Consider the following 19,242-nt stretch of genomic DNA (forward strand, 5'->3'; position numbering starts at 1 on the left):
ATTTACATTCAACATCATTGTTAGACCTGGCAGGAGCCATGTCATAGCCGACCAGCTATCACGGATCAAGTCGGGAGAGCCGGCCGAAGGCGTTAGCGAGGATTTTCCGGACGCCCATCTTTTCCGCATTGCCATCCTTCCTCATTGGTACACGAGTGTGGGTGAATATCTGTCAACGTCAAAATTTCCTAAGGAAATGTCACCAGGCGAAAGACGGAAACTTGTATTAAGAAGCCGAACATTCCAACTTATAAATGGTCTTCTCTACAAAATGGGACCTGACCAGATACTACGACGATGCGTCTTGGAAGAGGAAATCCCAGGAGTATTGAGAGAAGCCCATGAAGGGGCTGCTGGAGGACACATGGGACCGGATACGACAGCAAGGAAGGTCCTACTAGCTGGCTTGTGGTGGCCGACACTGCATAATGACGCCAGAGAATGGGTGACAAGTTGTGATACATGCCAGCGTGCTGGGCGACCGTTAAAGAGAGATTTCATGCCACTTAACCCGTCGCATGCTCAAGAGTTGTTCGAAAGGTGGGGGTTAGACTTCGTTGGTCCATTGAAACCGAGTCGCGCCCGACGATGTAGATACATTGTCGTGGCGACAGAATATTTGACCAAATGGGTCGAAGCGAGGGCGTTGGCAGACAACTCCGCCGTCAGTACGACGAAATTCATTTATGAACAGATTATCACCCGGTACGGAATACCTATTCAACTGACAAGTGATAGAGGGGGGCACTTTGTAAATCATATTGTTCGACTACTGACAACCGAGTTCAAAATTTTTCATTCTCTATCAAGTCCGTACTATCCCAGGGCAAACGGTCAGGCTGAGGCGACCAACAAAATCATCGTGTCAGTAATTTATAAGTCCTGTGGGGTGGAAAAAGAAGACTGGGAAGAGCGTCTACCTTTGGTACTTTGGGCGTACCGCACAACTTACAAAGTAACCACCGGGCAGACACCTTTCCAATTGATGTACGGCCAGGAGGCTGTGGTACCGGTCGAATTCATGGTGCCAAGTCTCAGAATCGCTATTGACAACAAGCTAGGCGACATGGAAAGCCTTCGAGAGAGACTATACGCCTTAAATAAGTTGGATGAAAGATGGACGATGGCACAATGGGTGACAGACGTGGCCCAGCAACGCAGGAAATACTGGCATGACCAACACATTCGGCGGGCGAGGTTCACACCGGGCCAATTAGTCCTAAAGTATAACGGACGGAACGAGATTAAGCCCGACAAGTTCAGGGTGAAGTGGCTAGGTCCTTACAGGATCCGAGAGGTCGCAGCGAATGGATCAGTCAAGCTCTCGACCCTCGACGGACAGGAGATTCCAGAGGGTGTCAACGGGTCAAAACTAAAAGTGTATCACCAGAGGTTGGAAGCGCGCAGGAGCAGCCGGACAGGAGGCGCGTAGTCGCAGTCAGATAATAAATGAAAATGAAAAAAAAAAAAGAAGAAAAATTTGGAAAAAAATATATGAAAATTTGAAAAAAATATATAAAAGAAAAATTGAAAAAAATTGGAAAAAAAAAAATTTTGGAAAAAAAAAAAAAAAAAAAGGAAAAAAAAAACAAGGGAAAAGGGACCACCGTACGGTGGCCACGTAGTGGCACCACCGTGCGGTGGCACCACCAACGGTGGGCACCACCGTGCGGTGGCACCACCAACGGTGGACACCACCATGCGGTGGAAGCCACCGTGCGGTGGGACCACCGACGGTGGGACCATCGACGGTGGGACCACCGACGGTGGAAGCCACCGTGCGGTGGACGCCATTGCGTGGGTATAAAGCCGCAACCCCGCCGAAGGAAGATAAAACGGAGCGTAAGGGAACAAACAAGACCGCACGAAGCCACCGAAGGAGGTAAAACCGAACGCAAGGAACAATGCCTACCGAAGGGAAATAAAAGTTGTCGTTTGCAACGCCGCACAAGACAAGGCAAACACACCAAAGCGCCTACCGAAGGGAAAATAGTCACCAGCCGAAGGGAGAAAACCCGTAGGTGGCTGCGTCCAAACAAAGGCCGAAGCCTGTCCGAAGCTAACAGCGCCACGCGAAGGAGAGAAGACGGCCGGCAGGGTCTTCGGGGGCACGAAAGTGCCAAGGGCTAGCAAGGAACCAGCAAGGCGGCGCACGAAGGAGCCCAAAGGGCTAGCAGCGAGAGCCACGGGGCGGGAGGAAGGAAGCCCAAAGGGCTTGAACCGAACTCGGCGGCGGCGAAGGTAGAAGAAACGCCCAAAACGGGCCTGCAACACCACACGCGCGCACAAACACGAGGACGCCCGGGCCTCCACCAACACCACAGCAAGTGGCGGATGGAGGCAAGAAGACCCGAGAGGCCACGGCAGCGGCAAGGATTTTTCAAAATTACCGTGCGGTGTAGTGCGGGAGGTGGACTAGGATTTGTTTTGAGCATTTTATTAGCCGGAGGTAGTTGAGGATTACAGCCGTACGGCCTACCTGCCAGGAGGTAGTTAGGTGCCTTCCATCCGACAAGGGCAAATCAAGAAGCGGTTGGCAGGTCAATGGAGTCTGCGGGAAAAAGAAACTGGAAAAAACAATTGCAGGATAGTAGCCATAGGAAGCCGGATGCACGTATTCTTCCTTCAGGTGTTCGAATAGCAGGTGGCACAATGGAAGCCAGGCAGAAGAAAAAGACACCACAGCAGTCCACTGCACGAGGGAAGAACACCTCCACTTCACAGAATATCACCTTTGAGGGATTGAATGGGGTGGAATGTCGGAAATGGTGGCAAGACACGCCGGATGATAATTTGGTGAAGACAAGTCTTCGCCGAGCAGGGGTAGAATGGGCTATACGGATGCCTGTGTTCGTCATTCGCGAGTACGAGGGAGCATTGCGATATATGGTTGATACCTTTGATAGCCACTCACAGACGAGCACATTTGAGTATCTTGGGAAGGATATCACCATATCCTTCAAACCTGCAGATTTCACCAGAGTATTTGGCATCCCAGGCACACATGGCAAGAAAGTGGACTTGAAGCCGAAAAAGATGACACGGGAAGAAAAGGAACATTGGATTAGGCGAGTGTCCCGAGACTTGACCCCAGCAGAGTTGGCGAGCATCGTAGACGCCACGAAGGGTCGTGGGATGCGTAGGTCCTTTGTCGCAGAGGGTCATTGGCGATGCATTATGGACGTCATCAAAAGCAGGTTGACAGGGTCGGGTAGGGCATCAGACATCGCTCTACCACAGATAGTATTGATGAACAGGTTGATGAACGAAGTCGTCTATGATTGGGCTACCTTGTTATCAGAGCGGATGTGCGCATTCTTGATGATGGAGCAGCGCACCTCTTACATGCCCCACTATGCCATTGGACTGTTCTTGGAGGCTACGCGGGAAGCAGTGCCAGAGGCTGAGTTGGAGGTACGGCCACAGGGACCCTTGGCGGATGGTGAGCCTCCTATCATGCATTGGCGACACCTGGATATTGGACACTCTTCCGCGAAGCAGAAACGGGTATTGGAGACCACTGCAGCAGAACCGGATAGTGGGCGAGAAACTTCCAGCAGTGCAGAGGATTCCGAGGATTCGGAGGATGAGGATGACAGTAGCAGTCGGGCCACAGACGAGGGGAGGATGGAGCCCGCCGGAGAGCGAGTGTTGTTTGCACCACCCACACTCCCACTTGGCACACTTGTGGGGTCGTCGGCAGGCAGTACTTCTATTCCGGCATTTGGGCAGAGGCGCACGCTCGTTACACTCGGGCCCATGCAGCCGGCCGCAGCACCTTCTGCCATACCAGCCGTAGGACCGACCCCTGCAGAGGCATGTACTGACAGCACGGCAGAGCTGTGTGGTCCACCGCAGGGAGGCGTGGCAGAGGAGATGGTTGAGACGGAGCCTCAGGTGCGACTGGACGTCGTGGGATCCGACGCAGTGGTAACGGTTGCTGCCTCCCTGTTGGAGGAGCCCATCGCAGGACATGTTTCCGAGGGGGAGAGAGGATCAGAGGTGTTGAGTGCAGCTCCATCGGTGGCGGCTATGGGGAGTTGGCTGACCCGGAGATTCCAGATGACAGTGATGCCACCCGTAGGAGCAACTGTACTCTCACCTCGGCTAGAGCCTCCCACTGAGGTGGTGGATCTGGAGGATTCCTCGGTGGAGACGCAGGCACCAGCAGAGGGACAGGTCCCTGGAGAGGGTGTTCCTACCGGCCCAGCGCAGGCGACTGCTACACTTGAGGGGGCGGGGGAGACACCATTGTGCCAGCAGGATGGAGCAGGTGTGGTTGAGGAGACTTTTGAGTTACCACGTGGGCTTCCTGTCCCTACATCGGGGCTAGATGGAGAGGATATTGAGGTTTATCTGGCAGATATGGTGACGAGGGGTCGCCGAGTGGTGGCCGCGGCTCAGACACGCGCTCTACAGCAGGTTGAGGAGGAATTAGAGCAGGTCATCCAGTTTATGCGACACGGCTGTCCCGCAGTTTTCACTTCGTGTTTTGAGGCACGAGGGTGGCCAGTTACCCAGACGGATGCGATGTGGGAGGCTTGGCGTGTGCCTCCGCCCGTCGTGGAGAGTAGGGTGACAACTCTCGTCCGGGAGATTGAGCAGGTTTACAGGGAGGCCTACTATGCCTTACGCCAGACACAACATGAGTCTGCGGTTCGCGAGGCTGCTCGAGTGGAGTTAGAGCAGGACATGGCCAGACAACAAGCCTCGTGGGCAGCCGAGAGATCAGAGTTGGTCGCACAGCTTGAGACAGCCCGCGCAGAGAAGGTTGCGGTGGACACCCGTCTTTCGGAGGAGCAGAGTGCGCGGAGTCTTGTCCAGCAGGAGTTAGATGTTGTTCAGGCCCAGTTGGTTCGCATGACAGAGTCCGCCGATACCAAGGAGAAGGAGCTACTGGAGGCTGCGCTTATGGTGAAGACGGCCTTAGAGAAGGTGTTGGTGGCAGAGCGGGATGTGGCAGCACGCACCCAGCAGGTCTATGAGCTCCGCGCCCGCCTGGCGGCCCAGACACCCGCATCTCACCCTTCGACTTCAGGGACGCTTCCTCAGCCCCCTCCTTGACTTTATCTTGGTTGTATATCTATATTACATTGTCTCCATTTTGTTGTTAGTCGTCGGAGACGACTTCTTTTTTGGGGGGGATGATGTTATCGGGAAAAAGTGTATAGTTAGTAATGTTAATTATTAATAGTTAGTTAGCTGACGGGTAGGTAGTTGGAGTCGCGATGGTTGTGTCGCACCCCTTCGGCAGTCATATATTGTACCACCTCCGGGTGTTGAGACGGGTAATGTTAGTCGTGACACATGTAATGTTGACGACGGATATAATATGAACATCCTTTGACATTAATGGAAAGCTTATTCTGGTACTTCTTTTATATTTGCATTGTACATTGCTGTTCGATTTCTGTATTCTTCCTATTTACCCAGTGAGGTAAACACCATCATCCCGTGCTTGATATGAGATTAGGAACACTCTACATATCCTAATGATATTCTATAGGCAACCTGAAGAACATCCTTCTTCTAATCTCAAAGTCATCTTTGGCGTTCATCCAATAGTCCTCTATTTGCGACTTGTGCTTGTGCCTACTGCCATGTATCCTCCACTTGTTGTCATATGGATCGAAGTTAGTTCATGAAGGATACTCGGTAAGGGGATGGAATTTAATCTCTTCATTTGACTTCTTAGCTAATTGTAGGGATGAACATATTTCCAATGACTGTCCAACTGAAATAGGGAAGGAAATCCCAGTCTTATGCTTATTCTTTTGAATCTTGTCGTATGTGACTAACTATCTCACGAGCTCCAATAACACCAACTTGTTGGTAGGATAGCGTGGAAGCTTGTATGGTGGGTACAAGCATCCTTGAACTCGTATGTAAGTGAACTTGGGAAATTGAATGAACTAAGTACCATATTTCTTCACCAATTCTTGTGCTTGTGGGGATAACCTTTGTTGGATGCTGCCTTGCAACTTTCTTGTTATTTGCATGGAGAAAGTATCATTTACTCTCTGGAAATGTGCCTTGTTATGGAAGTGTAGTTGTGTGTAGTTCTCACATACTCTTATTTCTCCTTTTCCGTTTACAACTAGGTCTCTATACATCAATCCTGTATACACTTAAGCCCTTGCTAGTGAGTAGATGATATAGGAACTCATATAAAACTGCTTGGTGTGCTCTAGTCTTCTTAGCTGTAGATCGGTGTTTTTACTTATGATCTTTGGCCAATTGATCTTCTCTCTACCTATTGTCACCTCTTCCATGAAGTAAAACATCCAATTGTTTAACAAGGAAGCATGAGGACTTCCCATGATCCTGTTAAGCAAGGTGATCAAATCACTAAACTCTTCCTCGAAGTCAATTTGATGAAGCTTGTTTGGTACTTTGCAGAGGGCGGGCCTAGCCTTTAATAGCCAATACTTATTGATGATGCCTAAGCGTTTGTCAGGATCTTCCTCATAGATTGACAATGCTCCCTCCTTGTTCTTGTATATCATATCCTTAGGCTCCGGTATGTTGAATGCCTCACTGATGGCGGCTTCTAATAAGAATGGTAGGACTTTGCTGTTCAGTGCCATTATTTGCCTCGTGTTAGCATCATAGTGTCTAGCACATTCAACCATTAGTTCATTGCACTAGATGGTTGGAGGAAAACCAATTGCTTGCATGATTCCGCTCTCGATCATCTTCTTTGAGACTCCAGTAGGGTTGCTTGTGTATAGAGGACCTTGAAATTTCTTCATGTCAATCCTGCCCAAGTTGGTGTCTCCAACATTCACCCACAATGATGTGATCTTTGATTCAGGTAACATCCCTCTTGAGTCCTCTTTGATGAGAGCCTACATTGTGATACCTCCCGCCTTCGGGGCTGCCATGTTCTACTTGTGAGCGTTGTCTAAGTTAGGTTTATGAAAGGTAATTGATACATACTAGATTGAAATTCACCCACTATCATAACAATTCCATCTTAAAAACTCAAAATTCAATAAATTGCTTAAACCCTAGGTGCTGCTACAAAACCCTAGACTCTCAAAAATCAGATTTTGTCTCAAAGATGATTACAAGATTGTAATAAATTTCCGTTAAAATACACAAATCAACAAATTAAGGGTTTTGAAAGCAGATGTTGAAAAGAACTTTATAATTAAAAACCCTTTCAAACCCTGGTTTGTGACTGTAACATCACAAAATCAGACCTGGTTCTGATATGTAAAATGATCAAAATGTCAAAATCAGACCTGTCAATGGTTGTCTATAATTCTGATGTTTAAAATCTGCCTCTCAATGTTGCAAAATTTGCCCTAATATTTCCACGATGACGAGAAATAGGAATTAATTGTTCGATATCTGCTTGTTTGACCTTCTCCAATTCCCAACGAACAACATATTGATTGGAAACTGTGGTAGCATCCGTAAAAATTGCTGATTTAAAGAGGTTTATTGATGTTCCTTTAAGATCACTTGCTTGAATGCTGAAGCCTGCTGCCTTGTGGAAGAAATTTGTTGATCTCAGGCTTTATGTCTGCTGGCTGCAAATCAAATTCACATTGCCTAGGATGGAATTTGCTGCTCCTGAAAGTAAACTTGTCCTTCAATGGAGAAGATTGCTGCTTAATGAAAGAGGTAAATCGCTTGATTTTGGATTGTTGATCAAATGAAATGATCAACCATCCTATATAGGCGCTAATCTTAGGAGATATGTCTCTTGGTTTTTTGTTTTCCCATAAGGCCGATTTATCTTGTGCCTTTTCATTTCTATTTAATGATTTGCAAAGTTCGAATTCCCAAGTGAGAAGCCGACTTGTTATTTGCAATGTTTTTATTTTATTTTTTGAATTTAAATTCCCATGTTTGTATTTAATTTGAAATGCCTAACTCAAAGGTCAGCCTTCCTTATCTTCTTTAGTGCCAAACCTTGCCTTCATGTCATGTCGTGGATTTAAAATGCTAGGCATGTGCCACAGATTTTGGGTGGTGAGGCATGTGTCGTGAGATGGAAGGGGTGAGGAAGGTGCCGGGGTTTTGAGGTGATAAAGGATGTGCCGTGGATTAGGGGATGCAAGGAAGGTGCCATAAAATGGAAGGGGTCATGACACCTTCCTTAGGATGGATCAGGGTTTTTGAGGTGTAAGGCATGTGATGTGCCGTGGGAAGGAGGTAATGAGGAACATTGCTGAGGAATGTGCCATGGGAAGAAGGTGACGGGGAACATTGCTAAGGAATGTGCTGTGGGAAGGAGGGTGCAAGGAACATTGCCAAGGATGTGCCGGACTTTTGAGGGCATAAGGAACATTACAATTTTCATTGCTCTCACCTTCAACATTGGAAGCTCTTTTGCTTAATCATTTTCAAACAACATTCTTTCTTGATTCACCAAAGCAACCATATTCAAATTATCAAACAATTTCAAGTCACCTAGCTAGGTCTCTGATTTGAGGCAGTGAGGAACATGCCGTGGATTTGGAGGCATGAAGAACATTCCTCACTTCGGTCAGTTTTATTGGACCTAGCCTATACTTCTGCTCTTGCTAAGGCATTGTCCTCGTTCAATCAATCCAAGTCAAGGATTAGGTATGTTTGATGCTTCATCACTTGATAATTGCTCCTACTTCCTTGCTTGCTCTTGGCTTCCAAGTTCTGGCCTTGAATTCACTTGCTTAACATCTTGACCTTAACATCTTGACCTGATCTGAGACATCATCCGATGATTAATTTTGATCTCAATTCATCATTCGATCTCTTGAGAGCTGCTATGACTCATCTCAACCTAAAGAGAGATTAGACTACTACCAAACTGCCTGAGACCTAAAATTATCAGCAAAAAAGGGTGGTCCCCATTCGCAATGGGGTGATGTGTGAAATGGTCACAACATGACCCTTATACGGAAGTGGTCGCTTGATTTGCAGGGTCGTTTGGACTGTTTTCTGAGTATCTGGGAAGTGTGGGATTATCTCTTGTAGCTTGAACTGTCATTTATTACCACGAGCCTTCGTGACCTCCTTTATGCATTGATGTGAAAGGTGAGGAAGCTGCAACATCTTTATCACAGTCCAGAATTGAATCGCTGGGCACTTCAAGTGGTATATTGTGTCAAATGGAATGTTCTCCTTCAAAGAAGACAATGTGATGCTGTTCTGAAAGTGTCAGTTAATGAAGCCTATCACTGCTGTCCATTTCTGAGCGCTGCTATATGAATTTTCAAACTGTAAATATGTATTGAAAGGTCAGAATTTATATGCTTGTTGTTGTAGAATTCTGTTACACAGAAAAATGCCTATACAATCACTGTAATCTGTCCTAACAGCAGCACATTAGTTGAATTTTACTTTGTCTCAGTTCTATTCTGTTATATTGATCCTCTTCATGAATGTTATTTGGAAATTACAACATATATATCAATGTTTGCAATGTCATGAGACTCAATCTTGCAACAAGACAATATCACTCTTGTAAATCAAACTAGGTGATTGGGAATCAAGTAAACTGTTTGTCAAAAGGCATAGTTAGAAAGGTGTAAAGAACTTGAATATAAACTTACCAACTGTATGACATTCTGCTTGGATACGAAACCATTGGAAAGTGAAAAAGAAAAGTGCAAATTTTGTTTGTAGCAAATAGGGGTGGTCTCTTACACTGTCAATTGATTCCTATTGACCTGACCTGTTTAAATTGTTCTGCCCATTATGCCATCTCTATAAATACTGAAATAATGTTAATGAGAACATTAGCAATATCTATATTAATTGTAATTAATTATCCTTCTTGCTCATTAACATTAGTAATATCTTTATTAATTGTAATTAATTATCCTTCTTGTTAATTCTCATATCTCAAGCACATCTAAATACAATTATTAAATAGTCTTAAATTTTGGGATGTGATATATTACCAGTTTTATAACTTCTTCTAGAAGATTTTGGACAATTAATTAGAAGGATGTAAAGTAGCTAGTTACCTTTGAGGATAATGTCAGTGGATCTTATGGGCCTGTGCCATTCCCCTGATGACTTAGCAAACTTTCTATTGAAGGTTATACAGTTAGGAATACGTTTACTGGACCTATTTTTTACTAGAGACCTGTACTTCAGTTTTTGATGATGACTAGAGATATCACTTGTGTATCTTTAGTACTGTTGAGGAAGGCGAAGATTGACTTTAGGCTGCCATCAACTGAGAAACCAATTGAGTTGATGAGGCCTCTGTTGTATAAGCTTACAAGGGGATTGTTAAAATTTGGTACTCCTGGATTTTTTGCTCTTAACCAAACTTAATGGTAAACTCAAACTTGCTGGTTCACCAGTGTATTTTTTGTATTTTCTTAGGATTGCTGGATTTACATTTCCATGGAAGCCTACTTTAATTTTTTATTTAACTCTGCTTCTTTTCTGTTGTGAATGGTGCTTTAGGGATCTCTTCCATTTGCTGTACTTTACTACTTTCAGTCCATTGGCTCATTTTGGTTGGTTGCAGGCATTAATATAATTTCATTTTATCATTTGTATTTTAAGTATGAATCATATCGTGCAGTTAACTTGTTCCACCACTGCAGACATTTTTAAAGGAACATATCAAGAGCATTGTGGGACTGGGGAAAACTTCGTTTAGCATAAAAAAACTTCTGAAAAGATTTTTTTTTTCATTGCTATTTTTTTTAATTTCTATTTTAGTTGAAGTTACTGATTACCAATGCTAACCTAGTTTGGTTTTTGTATTGCATGCAGCTCATCACCCACAAATCAATTCTGCCATTGGGATTCTAAAAGAAGGCAAGTTTATATTTTAAACTAGCAGTTTGCTACTAGAAATTATTAAATAATCACAAACAATTACTATCTGAGAAGTGATCTTAATCCAATGGCTGAATAGCACGTAAGTTTATCATATGGCTGAATTTAACATCAATAATCTGAATAAATTGAATTTTCATGTTCAAATCTAATGCAGCCATTAAGAAATTAAATATCCAGCCATATGATGAAGTTGCGGGAATAGGTGATTTGCGGTATGTGCAGGTAAGCAAATAGAAACAATTTCTATGTATGAGTAAGATGTTTCTAGGAAAAACTTGAGTAAGGTTTGCTAGGATCAATGTTTTGGATCACACTTTGTGATTCATCATCATGATGTAGGAAAATGATGAGTGGATAGAAGATTTTGATTAATAAAGAGAACCATTGAAGCCAAAAGGCCGAAAATAAGGAAGGGGAGGGAAAGAATAAGTGAAATAGAAGATCAAGGTTGTAGATAAATATATGTATGTTATGAATGGGATTAAATTAATAATAATAACTATAAAAAAAAAATAGTAAAGATAGTAATAAGACAAATCGTACAATAAAAACAAAAACAAAATAAAAGCATTGATACCATAAAAGATAAAAAATTGATAGAAAAGCGGAGAGAGATGGGTTAGTAAGGAAGGTGGTTGAAATGACACAAAGAAGAGGAATGAAACAAGGATGTAGAATACATAATAGTGTTATCATTTTAATTTGCATCTTTTAGTATGACAAAACAAAATAAATGTGCATTAGAACCACTCTTTGATAGAAAAGTAGAGAGAGATGGGTTAGTAAGGAAGGTGGTTGAAATGCCACAAAGAAGATGAATGAATCAAGGATTTAGAATACATAATAGTGTTATCATTTTAATTTGCATCTTTTAGTATGACATAAAACAAAATAAATGTGCATTAGAACCAATCTTTGAATTAGAAGGAGACTCCCTATAAAACAAAAAATAAATTAATGATGAACAATATGTACTTGATATTTACAATCTTTATAGTGTTTCTTTGGGGGTGGTTCACATTCATATTGAATAAAATTAAAAGGATATATCTTTAGATTCACCTAGAGCAACTTGTTAAAATGCTCTTGAACTCAAGACAAATGATTATTGTACTTTTTTGACTAAAAATAATTGTTTTGACTATGCACTTGCACTATTTTTCTAAAAGAAAAGATTGAACAATGCAAGTACACAAGGATTGAATAGGCTTAAACACATACAACAAATATTATAGGCTAAACACTATTTTCATTTAGAGCTACAAGAGATCGACCTTACACCTTTGAAATATAGCATTCAATAATTGTTAAGTTACAGCTCATAAAAAACACAACACATAAGGCAGAACAGTTCAACAATACTTTTGAAGCAAAATATGTGTACAAAATACTATTGAATGAATGACAAATTCTGAAATGACAATTTTGAATACTCAGTGAATGGCAATTTCAGCAGCAAGTAGATGTGAGAATTATTGTTTACTTGCTCATTCTAATTTACAAGATTACAGAGTAAACAAAAATATAGATTTACAGAACATAGGAATATAATTTACTGTAATGTCCCCTACTAGGAGGCTGCCAGTCTACCAATAATTAACATATATCATTAAATATTATTATGTCTTAAATTAAGCGTTTGAGATTAGAGAACGAATTCTTCATAATGCAATCAGTAATTAGTTATATTTAAGTTTTATCTTTGTTACTTCCCTAACTCTAATGGAGGATGGGGAATTTCTGTGCTAGGGCACTTGGAAACCAATCTACATGCAGGCTCCCTCAAGGTTTCAGGAACACAGGTCCATACCCCATCTTGGGAATTCTCCCTCAAGGTTTCAAGAACACCTGTCCATACCTGTTGTGAGGTATTCACACATTGCCCCATTGCAAATGGGGACCCCCACTTTTTGCTTTCTAGGGTTAGCTCTTTTAGTTTTGTTGTTGTTCGTTTTAGTGTCTTAGCCTTTGCATTGAAGAGTTTGAGTTTCTCAAAGGTCATCAAGTCGGGTGGATCTCTTGAAGGTGGAGTGGAAATCAAGTCAGTTGGGTGATTAGGGGTTATTTAGATCATTCCTAGGGTTTTTTGTACTATCTGGTCAGGCTTCAAGTTGCTAAATCAACCTTGGTTGAATGCATGGTGTCCTCCTAGGTCCTGTCCTTTACATCAAGGTCAGAGAAAACTCGCTTTAGAAGTTTGGAATATCATCTTGATCCTGAAATGCCCTGAAATTTGACTAAGTCTGGAAATTTGAAGGATCTTCCAACAACTAGATTTTGCATTATAACTCCTGGAGGTCCGAAACCACTCTCAAACATCCTGACAATATATATGGAATATAACTTAAAGTATAAGAAATGTCACTTATACTTAAAAGTTATATTCCACATATGAATCTTGACGGAAAGACTAACTTGTCAAACAACTTCCTACCTTGACCTTGTCCTTAGAGAAGTCTTAGAGTGAATTTGTCATTTTTGCTCCCATACCTTGCCAAGGGTCAAGAGTGAATTTTGTCTTTAGGGCCTGTCCTTGGAGAGGATGAAGAGCAAAAATTCCATTTTACGTCCTGTCCTTCCTAAGGACAAAGAGCGACTTTTCATTATAGGTGCCGTCCTTCCTAAGGACGAAGAGCGAATTATCATTATAGGTCCCGTCCTTCCTAAGGACGAAGAGCGAATTTTCATTATAGGTCCCATCCTTCCTAAGGACGAAGAGCAAATTTTCATTATAGGTCCCATCCTTCCGAAGGACAGAGTGAATTTTCATTATAGGTCCCGTCCTTCCTAAGGATGAAGAGCGAATTTTCATTATAGGTCCTGTCCTTCCTAAGGACGAAGAGCGGATTTTCATTATAGGTCCTGTCCTTCCTAAGGACGAAGAGGGAATTTTCATTATAGGTCTTGTCCTTCCAAAGGACAGAGAGCAAAATTCTCAAAGTCATGTCCTTTTCAAAAGACCTAGAGCGAATTTTTTGAAATCATGTATTAAACAGATTCCTCAAATCCAAGAGGTGAAGTCGGTCAACATGGGAAAGATGGTTTGTTATTTTAAAGTGAGTCGCCCTTGTACTCAAAAGACATGAGCTTTACCCTAAGCGCCTATAAAGGAGAAGTTAGAACATTCATTCTAACCATCAACTCAAACATTCTCTTCTCTTCAAATGCGAATATGGGAGCATAATTAGCGAACTTCAGCAGAATATTAGTGAATTCCATCAGCATAAGGTCGAATTTCATCATTGGAGATGTAGGTCTAATCTTTTGGAGCAGGCTAGATTCATCATTTGAGTACCAAAGAGAAGCGAATTTGCTTAGCCAGCAAGCTTATCAGCCAACGAATTCACCTTAAGACAACCTAGATTTGCTCTAGGACATTAAGTTTGCCTTCCACACAGCGAATTCACTGATTATTGTCAGTCCTTTGATTAGATTTAGAAAGAAATCATCAAAAAATCAAAGATTAGATCAAGTTGTATATCATGTGTGTTTGATGTGGAATTGTTCATTTTGCAGGAGGTAAGGAAAGAGATCAAATGGGCCAGGTTGAAGGAGGATCGGAACAAGGATCTCAAGGAGAGAGTTTTAGCATCAAGATCAAGATACAAGGAAGAGGCCTTCAAGAAGTTTCATCAACATCAAGAACACCTCGAATGTATGAAGAAGTCTTAAAGTGCTACTAGGTTAAAAACAAATATTCAGCAGCTGCAAGCAGTAGAACGAGATATCTTCAAGGTTCTCATTCTATCATATTGACATGGAGAGATTATAAGATGGCAAAGGAGAGATCATACAATCACTCCAAGGCAAGCAAGCAAGGATGGAAGAAGAACTTAGCTATATCAATAATTCCCATCACCACTACTTTGAGCAAGCTAGATAATGTTGAGGATCAAGAGATATCTCTTGATATCTCTTCATGATGATGAATCTATCCAGTCCACAAAGGTGCAAGTTGAAGTGGCATCTTAGATGGCATCCCAATCACCAGTCACCAATCAGAAGGGTTCCACATCAGCATGTCTAGATGCAATGTGCCCGACTCACCAATAATGGCACAAACTCCGAGGCACCTACCCTTGCTATCTATTGGTCATACCAATGTGTTGTAATTATCTAATTGACCAAATTGAGTTTGTTGTAACAAACCCTAATTAGGGTTTTCATTGTAAAATCTTGGCCATTGATCTCAAATTGATCTGAGCCATTGAATTGTATTGAGAGCACTATAAAAGGCTCAAGCTCTTCATTTGTAAAGGTTAGTAGTTAATAATTGGAGAATAGCTAATAGTTAGGAAAGAATAAAATAGCAATTAGAATAGAAGTTAGAGTAAAGTAGGAGGAGAAGGCAAAAATTGTTGCCTAGGTTGTAAATGAACTCTATTTTCATTGAAGTTGTGGTGAAGTGAGTTGTTTCTTTACAATGTGCATGGTTTCTTGTTGGATCTTCATGTTAGATGATAAATAAATTAGATTGAATGGAAGTTGTTGTTGAATGTATTCATGTGGAATCCGCGTAGTCCATACCACTAGCCTCTTACTGATTGTGAGCGTGCCGTGTGTGGTCAAATGGAATAACATGAGCTTAACCTCGAATCATCCTACACTCATTGTTTATGCATTAACTTGAATGGTGATCAATGTTTGGCGGTAATGGTTCGAACATCTTTGAAACATCCTTAGAAGACTGTACTGAGCTTGTGTCGAATTGTTCAAGTTGATGTGAGACCTAGCTTGGTAGGATTCAACCTATTCATTTATCTTCTTACATTCTAGGTCTTAGAATAGACTCTCTCAAACCCTACCTCTTTTGCTATTTTTTATCTTTCAATTGAGTAGATAGGACCTAAGTTCCAGCAAATCAAGCATTCAAGCATTCAAGCATTCGAATGTAAGTCCCCTTGTGATTCCAGCATAATCACATCATATCAACAGAGCTTATCCACACTTAGAGATCCTAGATACGGAACCTTGGAGTCTTTCTTGGATGAACCTTAAGCAAATCTTTAGCATCCAAAAGATTTTGTTCAAGAGAGGATAAGAAACTTATGGTATTAGTTTCTGTGTTCGCATGTGTGTAAAAAACACATCAACAATACCCCATCTAGGGACTTACCCTTCTTGTGAGGAATCAATCTGCCTCTCCCTACACAAACCAACCTATCCTCACGAAGGCATTAGCGAAAGATCAAGGACTAGATCATTTAATATATTGGTCTTTCAAGTATTAAGAGTGTGTATGAAATTAAGTATGACTGTAATACATATTGCATTCTATATTAATATTATTATTAAATTCTGCTTAAGAACATTATCAGGCTTCATATATTAAGCATACATATTACTCACATCCCCATGCATACCACCAAGAAGAAGGCACGTTACTGCCTATAACTTAATAACAGTTCTGATCTGATCTGATTGATGGTGATGTCACTGGATGCTTTTGATTTCTTTCCTTTATATCTCTCAATGTGAGGGAGACGTCACGCCTCTTCATCATGTATGCCCTTTGGCAAGAGACACACCCTTTCACCATTAGCACCCTTTGAAAGAGTGCAACTCTTCATTATTTCTACCCTTTGAAATGGACACAACCATTCACAATCAGATCTGTACTTCGTATTTAAATCTGATCTGCACTTCTGATTCCCCATTATCCCCCCTTCAAATGAGTTCTCTTCTCTCTTTTATACCTCATATATGGGGGATTCACAACTTATCATTTCATGCCTTTTGACCATTCATTAACTTTAATAATTTTACTTATATTTAATTATATATTTTTTATATTTTAATTTAATTTTAATTTTTATTCTTTTGTATTTTAATTTTATTATTATTATTTATTATTAAATTATATTTCAAAGTGGGGTCATTACATTTACTAGCAACATATTCAGAAGATATATCTTTATTACCAATTCTCAGATGTGCAATAAGTACAATATCATGAGAGCGGTCCCAACTATAAACAATAAGCACATATAAATATAGATTGATGTTGGTTAAGGCTACCAGCCGTTGGTAACTACCAACTACCAACTCACAATTAGCCAGGAACTAATCACCACAAATAAAAAACATAAGAATTATTTATTTAGCTTACTATAAAAATGTACTTTTGTTGACTACATCAGCCCTCCCAAAAAGAAAGTTGTCTTCCATACGACACAAACAAAACTAGGAATGGACACAACAAAATTAAAGAGAATATTTACTGAGAGGGGAGAGAATGAGAAGAAGTCCCTTGATGTACTAAGGATGTAGGTGTGGATGTCTGAGAGGACTATTACTGAAGTTGTTGAAGGCACTGTTTAGCCACCAACTCACACTCTTGGGCTGCCTTCACCATGTAAGCGGCCTCCATCAAATGGGTCTTTGTCTTCTCCAGTTTCTGCTCCTTTAGTAACTTGTTGTCCCTCTCAGTGATTTGTTGATCTTGTTCTCTTAGTTGGGTGGCCCTCTGAGCTATTTTTCCCTCTCTGCCAATTGCTTATCTCTCTCAAACATTGTCTCCTCCAAAGCTGCCACTCGTGCATGCTCTTGAGCCAATTGCTCCAGAGACTTTCATATATGATTAGCCAACTCTATTTGGGAAGTCTCCACCTGGCAAAGAGCTGGTCTCTCAATTTTGTGGCCTCCTCCATCAAAGACATCAATTTGTGCTAGCGGAGGAAGAATATCTCCGTAGCACATTTCCATGTCATGAAGTGCTCTTGGCAGTCGACCATGTTTGCCTCCAACTATTGGTCGCCATGGGTGTGAGGCAACCAACATTTCAGATGTCTCCACTCCCAACCAACCTCTAGATGGAACATCTTAAGAATACTCTTTCATTCCGCCCTACATGTGTTGGACAGTTCAGATAACTGGAAGACAACTAAAAGGAGGGGGGGGGTGAATCAGTTGTCACAGATTACAGGAACATTTAGCAATTAAAACTTTAATACCAAAACCCAAAACAATAATACCGGAATAGCAGTTAATCAATCAAGCCTAAACAATAATCACAGTTAAAAAGCCATCCACACAACACCAAGATTTGTACATGGAAAACCCGGTAAAGGGAAAAGCCACGGTGGGAAGTCTACCCACAGTCAGATAATACTTCTGCAGTAAGTATGTGAATTACAATGAAGGGGCCGACACTTGTAGGAAGGCCAACAACCTAGAGCACACTGCTCATCACAAAAGGAGCCTCACTGACTACATATAAATCCAGACTACAATCCGGAGAAGTGTTGAACTGCAAAAGATAGCATCTCCTATGCCAAAGTATAGTTCTGGTTTGTTAATGTGTTTGAAATCGCATTGTTGCAAACTCCATACGGCCAACGTAGAATAGAATAACCAGCTGAGTATCCTATCCTCTCTTGAGATAAGGAAGTCCCTAATGCTATTTTTTTGTATTTGATCAGAGGGGACAACCTCAAGGTTTCGTTTGTCAGGTCTTGACTGCAGGATTGCTCAATGGTTTGATGTGCTTTTGCTGGAAACACAAGGGGACTTACGATTTGCAACAAGCTAGTCTGCTATGATTCTCGAATTACGTAATATAGAGCAAAAGGAAAGGGTTAGGAGATCTAAAACTAACAACATGGGTATGCGGGTAGACGGATTCAACATAACCAATTCCTGCTTGGCCAGAATAGCTCACAACCTTGCAGGAACAGTGCAATCTTCAAAGGGACTTGGAAGATTTTCAGACTGGAGACGCACGGCTAAGCACCCAATTTTGGCGCAGCTCAGACGAACACCTGCAATTGAACTAAGCACAATTAAAGGCTTAGGTTAACCACACAAAAGGATACACAATCAGTATATCCTCAGTGGTATGAGCCTGAATCTATCAAATACCTGCACACCCAAAACAGAAAGATCTATCTAAAATGCTGAGAGAAACCATGCAAACAAGATGAAAACAAGACAATAAACACCAATTCAATGTCTATATATTGATTTCAGCTGCCTATTACAACAATTTCTGCAACATCTCTATGCTACTGCTAAGATCTAACCTATTCTAACTCTAAAATCTAACTATCTAACCATCTCTGATTATCTCACTATCTAACTATCTAACACTTTACAAAAGAAAGGCCTCTGCCTTTTATAGATATTACAATTTTGAATCGAAGGCTAGGATGGACTGCACCCAAGGGTCCTGATCTGCCTTCCAGAAGTTGGCAGCTTTAACCCATGCCGATTTAATTCTCAGCTATCCAACCAGCAACTATCTCAACTACCTGCCACTATTTGGCTTTAATTCAGGTCTATCCAATCTTCTTGGTGGTTGGGAATAGTTATCCACAAAAATATCTTGCACGAGACCCATGGGCAGTTTACAATAAAGCAGGTTTAGTTTTTAGAAATTGAATTCCTGGAATTAAATCCAACTGTGCACTTTCTTGAGAATGCATAGACTGAGTGTTCTTTTGC

The 19,242-nt window shown here is 41.7% G+C and overlaps 1 protein-coding gene across 3 annotated transcripts in view; it reads left to right on the forward strand.

Moving 5' to 3' along the window:
* Positions 1–19,242, forward strand: part of LOC131079140 (uncharacterized) — a 182,647-nt gene that overhangs the window by 78,067 nt on the left and 85,338 nt on the right. For all 3 annotated transcript variants that reach the window (XM_059213037.1, XM_059213036.1, XM_058017033.2), the window contains 2 exons: positions 10,732–10,776; positions 10,955–11,022. In XM_059213037.1, coding sequence (XP_059069020.1) covers positions 10,732–10,776; positions 10,955–11,022 — 113 coding nt within the window. The remainder of the gene's footprint in view (positions 1–10,731; positions 10,777–10,954; positions 11,023–19,242) is intronic.

Source organism: Cryptomeria japonica, chromosome 10 (assembly GCF_030272615.1).
Source record: "Cryptomeria japonica chromosome 10, Sugi_1.0, whole genome shotgun sequence".
Lineage (NCBI taxonomy): Eukaryota > Viridiplantae > Streptophyta > Pinopsida > Cupressales > Cupressaceae > Cryptomeria > Cryptomeria japonica.